Here is a 15,544-nt window from a genome sequence, read left to right on the forward strand (position 1 = left end):
GCAAACAACAGACTGAATCACTGTAGCAAACACCTGTTGCTTTTTTCTGTCCTGACGTCGACCTGGTTTCCAGTCCCCCAAAACTGGGTAGCCAACGAGTGTCTGGCTACGTTAATGGTGGAATGTAAGACCAAAGTCATCTGCTCCCGTGCCTCCCCTGCACGTGGAGAGGTACAGCTTTAACACAAGAGCCCTGCGCCCCAGCGCGACCCGAACCCCAGCGGCGCCAGACCCTCTGGCCCCCGGGCAACACGTGCACGCCTGTCCCGCGCCGCCAGGAGCCCGCGGCCGCCCCGCCCCTCCCGGCGTGCCGCGCGCCGCGCACGTGACTCCGCCCCCTGCCATTGGCCGGACGGGAGGGGCGGGGCCGCCGCCGCGCCGGCGGGCAGAGCGCGGCCTCAGTCGACTGCGGGCTGTCTCCCGCGCGGCTGAGAGGTCTGCGCTCGGTGCCGAGAGGCAGGCGCTGTAGGCGTGGGCACCGCGCACGCGCGGAGATTGGCCCCCAGAGAGCGCGCGCCGGCAGGAGTGTGGCCTTGCGTCGCGTGGCGGCAGGTGTGCGGGGGCCATCCCTGTCACGTGATCGAGGAGTGCGGCGCGCCGGGCACCTGGCGGGGGCGTGGCCCGGAGGCCACACCTCCTTCGGTCTCCAGGGCGGGGCGGGGCCTAAGAGACCGGCCCCCTCCGAGGGTCTAAGCTGGGGAGGGCTCGGGAAGGGTGTTGGGCACCCCTTAAATTAGGGGAAGAGTGGGGGAACACCCACCCTCGTACTACCATGGCAGTAAGAACGGGGGTGGCGCTCCTGGGAACCGAGGCCCTGGAGGAGATGGAGGCGTTCGGATTTCCTGGGGGGAGCCCCAGATCCGAGCTTGAAAGGATGGGGGCAGGCAGATGAGCTCAGAGGACCTTGGGTTCCGGTCCCGGCTCAACCTCAGATTGCGGTGAGCGGCCAGGTGAGCCCCTGCCCCTCTCCCATCTCCCCGGGCCTCGAGGGGCCATCCAGGGTGCGAGGCCTCACATCCGTGGTCTGCCGCAGGATGGGCTTCTCGGCTGCGGCCCGGCTGTGGGGCCCGCCGGGGCTGCTCCTGACCTTCGTCCTGCACCCGGCTCTGTGCCTGCGCCCAGCCCAGACCTCGGCGCCCCGTCACCGGGACTACTGCGTCCTGGGCGCGGGGCCCGCGGGCCTGCAGATGGCCTACTTCCTGCAGCGGGCCGGGAGGGACTACGCGGTGTTCGAGCGCGCCCCGCGGCCCGGCAGCTTCTTCACGCGCTACCCGCGCCACCGCAAGCTCATCAGCATCAACAAGCGGCACACGGGCAAGGCCAACGCCGAGTTCAATCTGCGCCACGACTGGAACTCTCTGCTCAGCCACGACCCCCGGCTGCTCTTCAGACACTACTCCCGCGCCTACTTCCCCGACGCGGGCGACATGGTGCGCTACCTGGACGACTTCGCAGACCGGCTGGGGCTCCACGTGCTGTACAACACAACCATTGCCCACGTCACTCTGAACAAGGACCGGCAGGCCTGGAACGGCCATTACTTCATCCTGACCGACGGGATGGGTCACGCACACCGGTGCAGGTAAGGAACCCATCCTAGAGCTGACCTGCTGGCACCCCTTGGTGGACGGTACATGGGGAAGAAATGAGAGAATAATTTTTTTTTTTTTTAGAGATTTTTATCCATTTGTCACGTTCACTGTGACACCAACCTTGGGTATTCAGCATCGTCTAGCTTATGTACCCACAAAGCCCTTTCTGAAGAGCACCTCCTAGAACTAGTGTTCCTCAGAAGACATTCCGGGGAAAGTGTCCCACAAGTGTTAGATGGGCTCAGTGGGATTTCAGATCTGAACTAGAGTGGGAGGCCCCACAGGCAGGGCTGCCAGCAATCAGTTTTAGCTTGCTTTGGCTTGGGAGAAAGCTTAATGTTGTGTAGACAGCCCAAACTCAGAGTCACACACTGTACTGCCCTGATTCAGTCTTCACAAGGACCCTGGGGGCAGTTCACTGATCCTCGTTTTACAGATGAAGAGCTGAGGCCCAGAGAAGTTAAGTCACTGGTGCTATGTCACACATTCTGAGCCTGTGTCTTCCTGACCCCGAAGCCTGTGCTCTTTCTGCTACACCAGACTGCCTTTCCCTTCCCGGCTATGGGGCTGCCACTTGGCTCCAGGCAAGTGCCCGGAGTTCATCTTCTCAGGCCCTTCGCCGGAGGCCCAGCCTTGCCCCTTACTTGTTCCAGCCCAGGGAAAGAAGGGGTCTGTCAGCTTGGGACCCTCGCGTTTTAGACAGTCGGGCAACAGCGTAGGAGATTCAGAGCTCAGCTGGGTGGGCAAGGGTGAGAAAACAAGGAGCCATAGGGGGTGCGATGTCTTCTACGGGCCATGCGGTTCTGTTTTCAAAACCGCCTGTAATCAAACTATCCTGCAGGCAGCAGGAGCCAGTGCCTGGCTGCCCCGCACAGGAAGGTAATGCCCGCCAGCATGAATCACGCCCATCTGATTTCGGATTCTGGCTTTGCTGTCCTAGGAGCTTGGGAGGCCATAGACCCACAGGGCCTGTGTCTCCTCACCTGTAAAGCAGGTCAAATAACACCAACTCAGGGCTTCTTTAGGCAATGAGATGATGCACGAAACACTCGGGAGGGGCCTGAGACGGAACTCCTGCTCGGCAGTCCCCTGCATCTGCCCAGCTGTCAGAAAAAGGAAAGTGGACCGCCAAGTTTCATTTTCACCACTGAGAGCCACACTTGGCCTAACTGCTGTGTTCAACATTAGGGGAATTGTTCAAGTTCTCATGTGTCCCCTTCTCAGAGAGTTGGACTAATTCTTGTGTTTGGCATCATCCCGGTACGGGGTAAAGGGAACCATCCACTGGAGTGGGCCCGGGAGGGGCAAGGGTGATGTCTCTCGGATACTTTGGGATAGGTCAGTAAACGGATGAATGAAGGGACATTCTCCTGTGGATTTTTTAGGAGCCAGCAGCCTGGGGGAGGCGGGCCAGCCAGGCAGCAGGGGCAGGGAGTGAGTTTCACGTCGTGGTCTTCCAGCTCAGAAACTAAGCCGTCTTCCATCTGTCCCTTCCCTGCAGTGTGCTTCTTGTGGCCACCGGTTTGTCAGTCCCCAACCAGGTTGACTTCCCTGGCTCTGAATATGTAGAGGGGTACGAGTCTGTGTCCGTGGACCCCAAGGACTTCGAGGGTCAGAATGTGCTGATCCTGGGGCGTGGGAACTCTGCCTTTGAGACAGCAGAGAACATCTTGGGTGTCACCAACTTTATCCACATGCTGAGCCGCTCCCGGGTCCGACTGTCATGGGCCACCCACTACGTAGGAGACCTCAGGTACGCTATGAGCTGCTCATGGATTCCGTACCACCAGCCCCCTTGAGAGCCATTCCTGACCCCACTGGAACAAGTGCCCCTTCCTCTGAATCTCCTTGTGCCCCATTCAGACTCCTTTCTCTCTCCTGGCGTTTCCCTCGGGCCCCAGGGCCATCAACAATGGCCTGCTGGACACCTACCAGCTGAAGTCCTTGGATGGGTTGCTTGAGTCCGACCTGACGGATCTGGCTGTCGTGAAGGACCGCGAGGGCAAATTCCACGTCACCCTGAAGTTCTTCCTGGAGGAAGGCAACCAGAGTGCCGACGCCATCACCCTCCCCCAGGACGACAGCGACAACTTTGCCATGCGCGTGGCCTACGACCGGGTCATCCGCTGCCTGGGCTGGAACTTCGACTTCTCCATTTTCAACAAGTGAGTCCACACAGGGGTGGAGCTGGGGTCACTTCATGAACCCCTTCTGACACCTCCCCGGCGGCAGAGAGTCACCATCCCATGGGCTAGCAGCAGGGCTTTCAGGATGGCACCGTCAGAGTGGACATGGGTGCTGCCTGGTCCCTTGCCCAGGACGTGAGCTCACTGTCCTCACAAGGATGGGTGGCCCAGAGGCCCTCCATCCTGGAGCAGCAGCAGCAGTGGGTCTTCATCTGCGTCGTGATCTTCCACCCGAGAGACGGGAAAGGGGGCATCAGGCAGAATAAGTACTCGGCATAGACTATACGCTTCATAAAATGGTAGCTGCCAACTTCACTTATAATTGCGTGTTCGACTGCTTTGCTTGAGACGTTGCTGCCCCAGGTACCTTGGCAAGGCTTGGTATCAAAGAATCCGTCCAGTGTCTCACTTTCCCCTGGCCAAGGCGCAGGCAGACAAGGAGAACCTGGAGGGCCTGAAGCAGACCCCTGCCCAGCAGGTCCCCCAGGGCCCGGTCGGAGCCCAGAGCCTAGCCTCAAGTCAGGCTCGAATCCTGGCTCTGTCCCCGACCCACCACATCTTCACCCTGAGCCTCAATAATTACTCCATCTGTTAAACAGAGATCATCATACCCGGCTCCTAGGGTCCTGGTGTGGTTTCAACACAATAAGCAATATAAAGCATGACGTACGCTTAGCTCAGTGAGGAGCACATAGTAAGCGTTTCATACACAGCAGTGATTTTTATTAACAACGCTTTCTACTCACAGGTCCCTCCGACTGTCTTCTGGGGGTGAGTTCAGCAAGAAGTACCCGCTGGTCAAAGCTAGCTATGAGTCCAAAGGAAGCCGGGGCCTCTTTGTGCTGGGCACCGCCAGCCACTCTGTGGATTACCGGAAGTCTGCCGGGGGCTTCATTCATGGATTCCGATACACAGGTGAGCCCGGCAGAGAGAACCATCCCTAGGCTTTGTAAACGTAACCTGATTTGCAGCAGCCTTCATGGGAGTGCTTGTCGGTAGTCGATTGTCTTAAATTCCCCTGTTTGGGACAGAGGGCAACAGGTCTTCGTGGGCTGAGGATAGATCTAGAAAAGCGTCAGATGAGGTGTGAAAGCAAGTACATCTGGGGGTAGCATATTACATGCTGAAGCCCTGTGCCAGTCAAGCAGCATGCATTGGCAAGAAGGCAGAGCTGGAGGAGTGCTCGTGGGGGTTCCTCCCTAGCAGAGCGGTCTAGAGGTGAGGCTTCGTGACCTCTCCGTAACCCTCTTTTGGATGGCGTGGCGTCAGAGGCATAAACGAGGTGAACTCTCCGCCCTCGCAGGGCTGTCTTAAGGACAAACTAAGATAATACCTGGGAACCTTGTAGCTATGAAGCATCATGCACAGATTCTTTGGGTACCCACAAATTTCAGTAAAAATTACAATTGGATTACATCAGTTCTGAGGGCATAAATGTTCTGCACTCCAGGCAGGCTGCTGGGTGGGCGAGTGTTAACAAGGGCCAGTTAGTTGATTTTGCCACAAACACCTGAAGCACCCTGCATCCTGCATCCCAGCATTTCTGTATTTAATTTGATGACTTCCATTGGCTTAATACTCATTTTTGCATTTTACTGTCCTTCCAGTTTGGCAGGGGAAGGTAGCCATGTTTGATTTCCAGATGATATATTTTATGTCCCATGCAAGTGGTCAGAGAAGGAAACCAGAGAGAGAGTGTTAGCCAGGACATCCACAGATCAAACACACACACACCCCCGGAATGAACATCCACAGATCAAACACACACACACACACACACACACACACCCGGAATGGACATTCACAGATCGAACACATACACATCCACAGATCAAACACACACACACACACACACACACACACACACACATCCACAGATCGAACACACACAGGCACACACAGACACACACACATCGAACACACACACCACACCCACACACACAGACACACCCACACACACCACACCACACACACACACACACACACACCCGGAATGGAAGAGTCTGTCCCTTTAGTGCCAATACGAAATCCGCAGATCCTGTCATTTCTGCTCCATTTCCAGATAAGGAAACTAGGGCACAGAGAACTTAAGTAACTTCCCCCAAGTCACCCAGCCAGTGGATGGCAGAAGGGTAATTTGAATCCACACGTGTCTGACCCTTAAGCTCACAGCCAACCACTAAGCTTCGGGCACGTGGGGCAACAGTCTCAGGCGCTCAGGCAGCGGCCGCTGTGTGGTCACTACCACAAGCCGAGCGGAGGGCCCTGCTGGGGGAGGGCCGGTGTGGCTACGCACATCCCGCTCATCCTGCTCCAACCTGAGAAACCGGTCCCAGGGGAGACCAGAAGCATTCAGTAAGGCAGAGGAAGCCAACAGAAGAGAAACTAGGAAGGGCGCAGAACAATACCGCGTGGCCGGTTATTCCGGACGCCCAGCCCGTCCGTCCCCCTGCTGTATCTCTGTCAGCCCACCGCCTCCATCTCCTGACCCACGGCTTCTTCGTCTCTCCTGACTGGTCTTCCTGCCACTGCAGGTCTCTCTGGCTTCCCATCCAGCCACACGGTCCCCTCCGCAACACCCTTTCCTGAAACAAAATCTTGCCTTCCCTGTGCTTATAGCTTAAGCGTCTCTGCGCAGCTCCCCACCTCCCCTGCGAGAGCTGGGGGAGCTCCTCGGCGTGCCATTCCAAGCTCTGCCAGGCCCGGGCCACCTCACCTTTCCAGCCTGGTCCCTACCTGCTCCCCAGAATGGGCTAGGCTCTCTGGAGATGGTAGCCCCTTTCGTCAGGGCCCCCCCCCCCCACGCTCCACTAGCTCTGGCGTTCCCCGACCCTGTGTAGAGGGATAGCTCTCGCTTTTCTGCTCTTGGGTCACTCGGACTCCATGACAGTTCGGATGCAGGCAGTGGAGGAGAGGGGGCGCTGAAAGGGTCTCCCACTGGGGCTCTGGGAGAAAGGGGAACTGTGGGCAGGGGAGCGGGGTGAGAGGGAGGCATGGGGTCCAGGGCTGGCAGAGCAGCTGGGAGGGGTCCTGTGGGGGCCTGGAGCCAGAGCTGGCCCCGTCACCCTTGCAGCTACCCTCCAGGGCTGCTTTCGCCCCGGAAGCAGAACTGAGTAGCATGACCGACTGGGCAGCAAAGCCCAGAACACTGTCCATCCAGCCCTTGGTAGGAAGCTTTCGCGGACCCCACTCCAAAGGCATCCTCTCGGCGCCACGCAGGCAAGCGTGCCTTGAGTTCCAAGAAGTCCATGGGGACTGGACAGTGTCCGGTAGTGAAAGATCAGATCTTAAGGGCAGCATGCTGTCCCTCCCTCTGGCCTGATTTCAGTGCGTGCTGTTCACCGCCTGCTGGAGCATCGCCACCACAGCGTCGCTTGGCCCTCCACCCAGCACCCCATCTCACAGCTGACCAGTTCCATCGTCCGGCGCGTGAACGAGGCTTCTGGGCTCTACCAGATGTTCGGTGTGCTGGCCGACGTTGTCCTGTTGAAGGAGTGAGTAGCCCAGCTTCACCATTCACCCCGTCCTAGCTCCTCTCTGCCTGTTCCGGGTATGGAGTGGCCCGGTGGTCCCCTCCTAAGGTGAAGCCTGCATGGCGGGGGGCGGGGGGTGGGGGCGGCAGGGGAGATCCGTTCTGGGGGAAAACGTCAGGGAAATCGACACCACGGGCTCCACAGGCAGGCAGACAGACCTGGGTATGCATCCCAGCTCTGTCACTTTCTACCTGGGTGACCTGGGCCAAGTCACTCAGCCTCTCTGAGCCTCTCTCTCAGCAGCACAGTGGGGATGATCACACCTTGCATGCAGGAGTAAAGGTCACTGGTAGCCCGCAGTCGGCACCAAGCGGGTGAGCAGTAAACCACAGTGATGCGTACCACCAGTGTGGATCGACGGGCTCCCTTGGGCCAGGGCTGTGTTGGCTCCTTATCAGTTAAGTGACAGGTGGCAGATCACAGGCGACACCCGGCAAAGCAGGGAGGGAGAAGGACTGCGGGTGAGGGCGCTCTGAGGACAGGTGGCAGGTGAGAAGCAGGGGGAATCCCTCAGTCGGAGCGGGAGAAGCCTGACCCAAAGCCGGGGAGGGCCACACACACCAAGCTCAGGGACACACAAGGCATTCACAGCGCCCAGCACAAGATATCCCATCACCCTGACTCCTCTCTTCCATTCCCATCCGCCACATTCAGACTCTCCATAAACCCCGTAAGCTCTACCTTCAAATTATGTCAAGAATCTGACCGCCTCTCCCCAGTTCCAGTACTGCCACCTTGGTCCAGACGCCCAGCATCTCACCTGAACTAACTGCGGCCTCCCGCCTTTGCCCCGTGGTCTGCTTTCCACACAGCAGCCTGGCGGTCCTCTCAAAACACCAGTCACACACAATCAGCTCTGCTCAGGACTCTCCAGGGGCTGGGAGCCCTCAGGGCACACATGAGCCCTCCTCACCTACCCCCGAGCCCCTCTCCTGTCCCTCTGCCCAGGGCCCCTTCAGCCACACGGGCCTCTTTCCTGTCCCTCGAAGACACCAAAGCAGTCACTCCCTCCCAGGGCTTTTCTGTTACTGTTCTCTCAGCCTGGGTCACTCTTTCCCCAGATACATTTCTGGTTGCTCAGAGTTTTCGGGGATCTGTCCCAATGTAAGCCAGAGCTCAGCTGTGACAGTCATGGTAAAATGAGGTGCGTGGGGATGACCAGAGGCTGTGCACCGTACAAGAGACACGCGCGCACACACGCACACGCCTCCCTCAGCTCTGCTGCGGCACTCAGGGTCGCGCCAACCCCCCATTATCCCCAGGAACGCCACGGCATTTGAGTACCTGGAGGAGTTCCCCATGCAGATGCTGGCCCAGCTGGAGACCATTACAGGAAGGAAGGCCAGGCATGGGCTCTTCGTCATCAACATGGAGTACGGCAGAAACTTCTCTGGCCCCGACAAGGACGTGTTCTTTTATGACCGGTCTGTGGGGCACACGGAAGACGCCTGGCAGTCTAACTTCCTCCATCCCGTCATCTACTACTACAGGCACCTCCCCACCGGTGAGCTGGGCCTCAGCTGTCCCCCGAGCGCGGGCTTCCAGGAGCTGGGCGGGTCTCTCTCCTGTCACACCTCACCTCTCACACAACTCTCCCGGCTGACAGAGGACACTGGGGGACTCTGCCCAGAAACCGAATGGGGCAGAAGGTCCCGGAATAAGAAACAGCGTTCCCAGATTCTGGCGCATACCGTGACCTGGGCAGGCCACACATGGAATGTTGTGACCTCCTCCAGGCACCACATAGTAAGAGGGACCATCTTGCTGTGTGTCTCCAAAGGAGGCCGAGCATGCAGCGGGAGGGGACCTGGAGACCAACTCTCAGAGGGAACGGGGAAAGGAGCTGGAAGTGGTCAACACAGGCCTGCTGCCAAAACGCAGAAAAACTAGGCAGTGTTCTCAAGCTCTGCTTTCCTTGCCGTGTGGCCAGGGACCATTACTTGAACGCTCTGAGCCTCCACTTCCTCATTTGAGAAATGGGGATAACAGTAGGATAAATGACATAAATAACACAGAATGTGGGGTGCCTGGCTGGCTCAGTCGGTGGGGCATGTGACTCTTGATCTCGAGGTTGTGAATTCAAGCCCCACTTTGGGTGCAGAGATTACTTAAAAAATAAATAAAAATCTAAAAAAAAAAAAAACAAAACACCAGCACAGTACCTGGCACAGAGTAGCTACCAGTAGATGACCCTCCCTGCCCACCCCCCCACCCCCCCAGGGAACACGACTCCTGCTTAAGAGACTGAAGGGCTGTCACTTGGAAGATGATGCTCTAAAAACAAGCAGAGGTAGTATCAGTGACAGGAATGCAGGATTCTATTCAGAATCGGAAGCAACTACTAGTCAAAGCTGTCCCACAGTGTAATGGGTCGCCCCTAAAATCGAGTTTCCCAGTGCCAGGATGGTTGAGTCATGGCTTAATGGCCGTCGGCCTGGGACGCCACAGAAGGGAGCCCACACCAGGTGCGAAGCTGGACTAGGTGAGCTCTCGGGCCTCTGAGTCTCCTCACAGAGCAGTTTTGAAGCAGTCACAATGGACCTCAGTCCATGTGCGCCTTAGAAAGACACGGAGTGCGAGTGATCAGTCTTGGTTCCGCTTTCTGATACCACAAGGAACAGATCTAGTCTCTTCCTTGTGCCAGCCTTGCAAACACACAGATGGCTATTGAAGAGGCTGGCCGCTGCCCAGCACGGAGTGTGTCGGGAAAGCTGAACGCGAGGGAGCGAGGGAAGCACCTGGGATGTGTGGGAACCATGCTGTCCGCTCCAGGATGGGAAGCCCAGCCTCCGGGCTCTGACACAACTCCCTCTCTCCTACCCACAGAGCAGGAGGTGAGGTTCCGCCCTGCTGACTGGGCCCTGCCTCGGCCCACCGCCATCCACCACATTGTGGAAGATTTCTTGACAGACTGGACCGCCCCGGTGGGGCACATCCTACCTCTGAGGCGCTTCCTGGAGAACTGTTTGGACACCGATTTACGAAGCTTCTATGCAGGTAACCTAAGTTCCTAGAAGGGACGGAGCTGAAGGTTGAAAAAAGACGAGACAGATCCATGCCCTGTGGAGTGTTCAGGATTCATATCTAGAATCCACACCCAAGAATTCTGTTAATCCACAAGATAGATGAGATGTTCACAAAGACCCTTCCCAGTATGGCACAGCTAAAGTCGCTGAATAGAATGTCATTTTTAAAGAACTGTCAGGGAAAAAAAGGGAACTCTAAGAAAAGCCTAAAGCCCTTGCTGGACGTGGGATACCTGCCAATCATCAGTGGTAGCTTAGAGCCTAGGTAACTGACCAGTACGTGGGGGTGGGAAGGTAAGGCTGGAGCAGGGTGGGAGGCCTGTTTAGAGACCTTCACTTAAGCTTAGATCTCAGTGACCCAAGTAGGAAACAGAAAACACTCTCAAGAGGGAGATGGTGGAGACTCATGCTTTTGGCTCTGGGTAGAAAAAGGGAAACTCTCCCCTGAGAATTTCTAACCACTAAGCTTCACTCATGTGAGTTTGAGGCCAAACTTCACACTGTCGTCATGGTGTAAAAATCACAGAAGTAAATGGAAGTCTTCTGTGAAGAAACAAACTTTAAAACTAGAGAAAGGGGCACCTGGGTGACTCAGTCAGTTAAGCGTCTGCCTTCAGCTCAGGTCGTGATCCCAGGGTCCTGGGATTGAGCCCCACGTTGGGCTCCCTACTCAGTGGGAATCTGCTTCTCCCTCTGCGCCTCCCCTCTCCTTGTGCACTCTTTCTCTCTTTCCCTTTCTCAAGTAAGCAAAATCTTTTAAAAAATAAAATAACACTAGAGAAATAGAAATATACATTAAAAAACAAAACAAAAAAAACCTAGGGCTTGGGGCGCCTGGGTGGCTCAGTCAGTTAAGCAACCAACTCTTGGTTTCAGCTCGGGTCATGATCTCAGGTTCCTGGGATCGAGCCCTGCACTGGGCTCCATGCTCAGCACGGAGTCTGCTTGTCCCTCTCCCTCTGCTCCGCCTCCCGCTCTCTCTCTCTCTCAAATAAATTAAAAAAAAACTAGGGCTCAAAAAGTTCCCACAGATAAAGTTCCAAGTAAGTTGAACCCACCCCCCACCCCCAAACAAAAGGCACTTAACACAAAAGGACATAAAATGCCAAGAGGGAGCATTAGCAGAAACAACAAACTGCTGGATCAAACCAAAAAGACTATGGGAACTGGAATAGTTACAAACAGAGGATACAAAGTCTGTCTAAAATATGTAAAGAAATGAAAAAGGAGATTATCGAAAATATAATTGGGCAGCATTCAGAAAGACCCAAATAAAACTTCTGGAAATGAAAAAATGTGTAACTAGAAACTCAACCTAGGGGCGCCTGAGGGCCTCAGCCAGTTAAGCATCCAACTTGTGATTTTGGCTCAGGTCATGATCTGAGGGTCCTGGGATCGAGCCCCGCATCGAGGCTCCACACTCAGCAAGAAGTCTGCTTGGGATTCCCTCTCTCTCTCCACCCCTCCCCCCGCTCACATGCTGTCTTTTTCTAAAATAAGTAAATCTAAAAAAGAAAAGGAACTCAACCTAAAGATAACGTAGCACATTAGACAGAGACGAAGAGAGGATTAGTGAACTGGAAGGTAGCTCTGACAAGAGAAGTCTGAGGACCTGGAGGGAGAACTGACATAAATAGGCCAAATTTCAGTATTTTTTAAAACCCCCTGACTGCCTAGGATACCTACCCTTTTCTGTTCAGCAAACATATATTGACCACCAGTTGTATATCAGGTATTATTCAAATCAAATCAGGTTCGAGATGGTCAGTCTCTGGCCTGCAGGTCAGAGAGCAGGTGTCCTTGTCGCCCCAGGCAACATCCTCGGTCAACTTGGAAATAAAATGCATATGTTAAGAGAGCTGGCTTAAAACAGTAGTGTAGGCTAATTGTCTAAATGTATGTGGATGCTCCGAGGTAATTCATAGCACAGGGCTAAGCAACTTTGAAGTGCTAGCATTCTGCAGACTCAGCTACGACCGCATGCTCACCTGGGAAATTGACACGATGCAGGTCTAGAGATCTCAGCTACAAAATCCCTGCCTGTTTCTCGAGGTTTCAGGAGTACCCAAAGATGGCCGTGCCCATTAGGGACCGTGTCCCGCCCTGGGTTACGGCTGCCACGAATGCATCATCCAGGCCCTAGAGCCTCCTGGCTCCCACTCCCTAGACACTGCTCAACACTACAAGCCACTAAGCATCCCTGCCTTCAGCTTGGAAGCATCCTCCCAACTCAGGGCCAGCTGGCAGAGTGGGCTTTCCTCCACCCCCGTAGCTGATGTGCAGCTGTTAGCGCTGGCCCCAGACTCGGCTGGGCTTCTCTGCCCCCCACCAGGCCCCTGCAGAAGGGGTGACATATGTCATCAGAAGGTGGTGCTTGCCAAGAGGCCACCTTGCTGCCGCTCTCCCATCCTCCCCCTGCACCTGCCGTCCTCCCTGCTCAGAGAGGCTTGTCATGGGCTGTTCTGCCAGGGGCCATCTGGGCCAAAAGTCAGAAATGACGTTAGAAGTATCTCTGTGTGTGGCTCCTTACAGCCTGTTCACCCATGTGGGCCTCACAACATCCTTTGTAACGTGCCCAGGTGTTTTGAGATAAAAGACTTAAGACAGTTTTTGGACGTTTGCTCCTTCCCATCCTGTCTCATCCTGAGAAGACTGAGCCCCTATCTCTTTCATCTTTTCTGCTTTTTAAGTCAAAGTTACATAAGCACTTAGCTAAAAGACTTTTTCTCACTTCCACCCTCAGTCTCAGAAGGAACTGCTTCTGGTTCTTCTGGTTTCTTCATATTTCTGAATAATAAATACCCCCAGCTGTTTCCTGATAGAGCTGACTTGACCCATGTACCAGCTTTCTGCTGTTTACCAGTGTTATCTTTCCACCACCACCCCCCACAGGGCTCAAAACAGTGCTGTGCACACAGTATTTGCAACCCAGAGATGGCTGAGGGAATAAAGCCATGCAGGCAGCTCTGAGCTCAAAACAGGACTGACCACCGAGCTCCCGGCCCCAGCCAGGCCAACTTCCAGAAGAGAAGGCTGAGGGTCGGCTCCTCGATGGCTGAACTCCCAGTGGGACTGGCTCCCTGTAAAGCATCATGTTGGGCCCAGATCTCTGGGAGTTGAGTCATTTCTGTGGTCTGCTTTCCATTTGGGGCCTCGTTCTTCCAGAATGTCAGGGCACCCTCCTTTGAACTTCAGGGAGGGACGAGATCCATGGCTACTCAGGTCAGATGTGAGATCCCCACAAAAGTCAGCTCCCCTGCTCAGGGGGGGGAGGGCCCTGGGTGAGGCCCCGGGGCATCGGCACCCCTGCGTCCCATACCTCTCCCCATACCTCTCTTACTCATTCATCTCCTTTTGCTTTTGTGTAGAATCCTGCTTCCTATTCACCCTAACACACCAGAAGCTGCCGCCCTTCTGCCAGCAGGGGTACCTGAGAATGCAGGGGCTCCTGGGGACTGAGAGCCTCTGGCGGCACGGAGTGGAGAGCGGGCTCCTCCGGGACTACACCATTGTGGGCAGGCGCCGTGAGGACCAGGGCCAGGGGCCACTAAGTAGCTCCCAGGCCCCAGGGCCTCCGGTCCAGCCCCTCGACAGCAACAAGGAGGAGCTGTGACCGCCAGGTGGCTCCCAGCCAGCCCTCTGTTCCACCGACGCATGGTTACCAGAGACCACTCAGATCATCACGGTGACCAAGGCCACTCTGAGGGGTGGCCATGCAGTGGTCTCCCCTCTGGTCTGGTCCTTGGATGCCTGGGAGGCGGGATCCTGAGAAGGGTATCCTCCGCCAGGTGGGAGCCGCCTTCCACAGCCAGGCTTGTCTGCAAGTGAACTGTCACTGGGCACCAGGCTGGCTCGGTTCTGTCCCCATCAAGTGCCCAGCGGTCCCATTTCCTTCGGGTCTACTCGTCGGATGAACCGGGCGGACCCTGTCACAGGTGGCACTGTCCTCATTGTCAAAGGGTTCGTGGCAGGCACTTTAAACCTAAGCGCTAACATCCTCAACCCTCTGGGGCGGGTGGGACTGTTGCCTCTGATGAAGACATCAGCTCAGAGAGCTTATTTGACCCCAGACTCCCTGTCTGGGTCCCCTGAGGCCTGGGCCACTCTGCCTCAGCCTGCCCCCACCTCAGTTTCCAGAACCCAGGCTGGGCCAGCCCAGCTTATCATCACAGGCCCGGCTGCCGTCACCAGGCAGAGACGGGACAAGCTCCTGCAAAGCCACCTTATCTGCGCGGGTTTCTGCCTGAGCAGCAGGACTCAGAGCTGCACCCGCCCCAAGACGGCACTCCTTGACGTATCTCCAGCATCTGTGTCTTCTCTCTCCTCCCCAGCACCTTCCCTTTGCCCTGCTCCTGCCCTCTGAACTCCTGAACGACACCTTGCCTCTGGTCTGCCTGAGCAAGTTCTGTAAAACTGTCCCCATGTTTGCAGGGAGGATTCTTTCCAAGGGGATTGATGTGCTGTTTGTACAGGGAGCCTGGCTCAGCGTGTGCAAGGCGGCACTTCTGACTGCATTTGTGTGACAACGACAATGCCCTCAGTCTTCCTCCTCACCAGGAATCCGCCCCCTTCCTACACTCCCGTCAGGCACTTTCGTCCCAAGTAGGAGTAGGCCATGGAAAGCATTTGTACAGAAAATAATCACGGTGATTTTTTTCAAAGCCCAGGACCCTAGATGATTGCTTTTTCATCGGTTCTTACGGGTCCCTGTATGCACTCAGAATTCGAGGGACGCGGGCTTTCTGGATCCATGACCCTTTTCTGGAAACATCCACTTGGCCTCAACCACCAGGCCCACTGCCTGTCTGCACATACCTCTCCCTCCAGTCATGTTAGACCAGTGACACTTGGCAGCCCGAGCCTGCCGGGGAGGTGCTTACCCTGTGACAATACTTGGCAGAGCGTCCCTGGGGACAGAAGCATCTAAAGATCTCTCCCTAGTCCCAGAGGGTTGGGTTCACCATATTTCTTACAGATGATATGTAAACCAGATTTGGGCCCCGTTACCTACCCACCCCCCACCGCTTCCTTTTCCAAGACCTTTTTTGAAACAAATCTTTTCACTAGGACTGTTCCCATAATGTCAAACCCTGCCACACCCATCACACCTCACCAGCCACTGAAGGCAGCTGAGCGCCTATCAAAGTTCAAGGTGCTGCAACAGATAATTCACAGATGCCTAACTGTGTGACATCTGCTCCTCATCC

The 15,544-nt window shown here is 55.9% G+C and overlaps 1 protein-coding gene across 1 annotated transcript; it reads left to right on the forward strand.

Moving 5' to 3' along the window:
* Nucleotides 1-391: 391 nt before the first annotated feature.
* On the forward strand, nucleotides 392-14,868 carry FOXRED2 (FAD dependent oxidoreductase domain containing 2). The gene is made up of 9 exons (XM_025882251.2): nucleotides 392-552; nucleotides 1,034-1,582; nucleotides 3,094-3,345; nucleotides 3,494-3,757; nucleotides 4,527-4,693; nucleotides 7,107-7,272; nucleotides 8,574-8,815; nucleotides 10,138-10,308; nucleotides 13,706-14,868. The coding sequence occupies exons 2-9, from the start codon at nucleotides 1,035-1,037 to the stop codon at nucleotides 13,948-13,950; spliced, it is 2,055 nt and encodes a 684-aa protein (XP_025738036.2). The 5' UTR covers nucleotides 392-552; nucleotide 1,034; the 3' UTR covers nucleotides 13,951-14,868.
* The last annotated feature ends 676 nt before the right edge of the window (nucleotides 14,869-15,544 follow it).

The sequence above is a fragment of the Callorhinus ursinus genome, unplaced genomic scaffold, assembly GCF_003265705.2.
Source record: "Callorhinus ursinus isolate GAN/ISIS: 27379988/994484 unplaced genomic scaffold, GSC_fseal_2.0 scaffold48, whole genome shotgun sequence".
Lineage (NCBI taxonomy): Eukaryota > Metazoa > Chordata > Mammalia > Carnivora > Otariidae > Callorhinus > Callorhinus ursinus.

Bases quoted from the DNA above. Each gene is read 5' to 3' on its own strand.
- FOXRED2 (XM_025882251.2), top strand. From the start codon at position 1,035: ATGGGCTTCTCGGCTGCGGCCCGGCTGTGGGGCCCGCCGGGGCTGCTC. The intron at 3,346-3,493 runs GTACGCTATGAG...CTCGGGCCCCAG, and splicing joins CACTACGTAGGAGACCTCAG to GGCCATCAACAATGGCCTGC. The intron at 3,758-4,526 runs GTGAGTCCACAC...TTCTACTCACAG, and splicing joins GACTTCTCCATTTTCAACAA to GTCCCTCCGACTGTCTTCTG.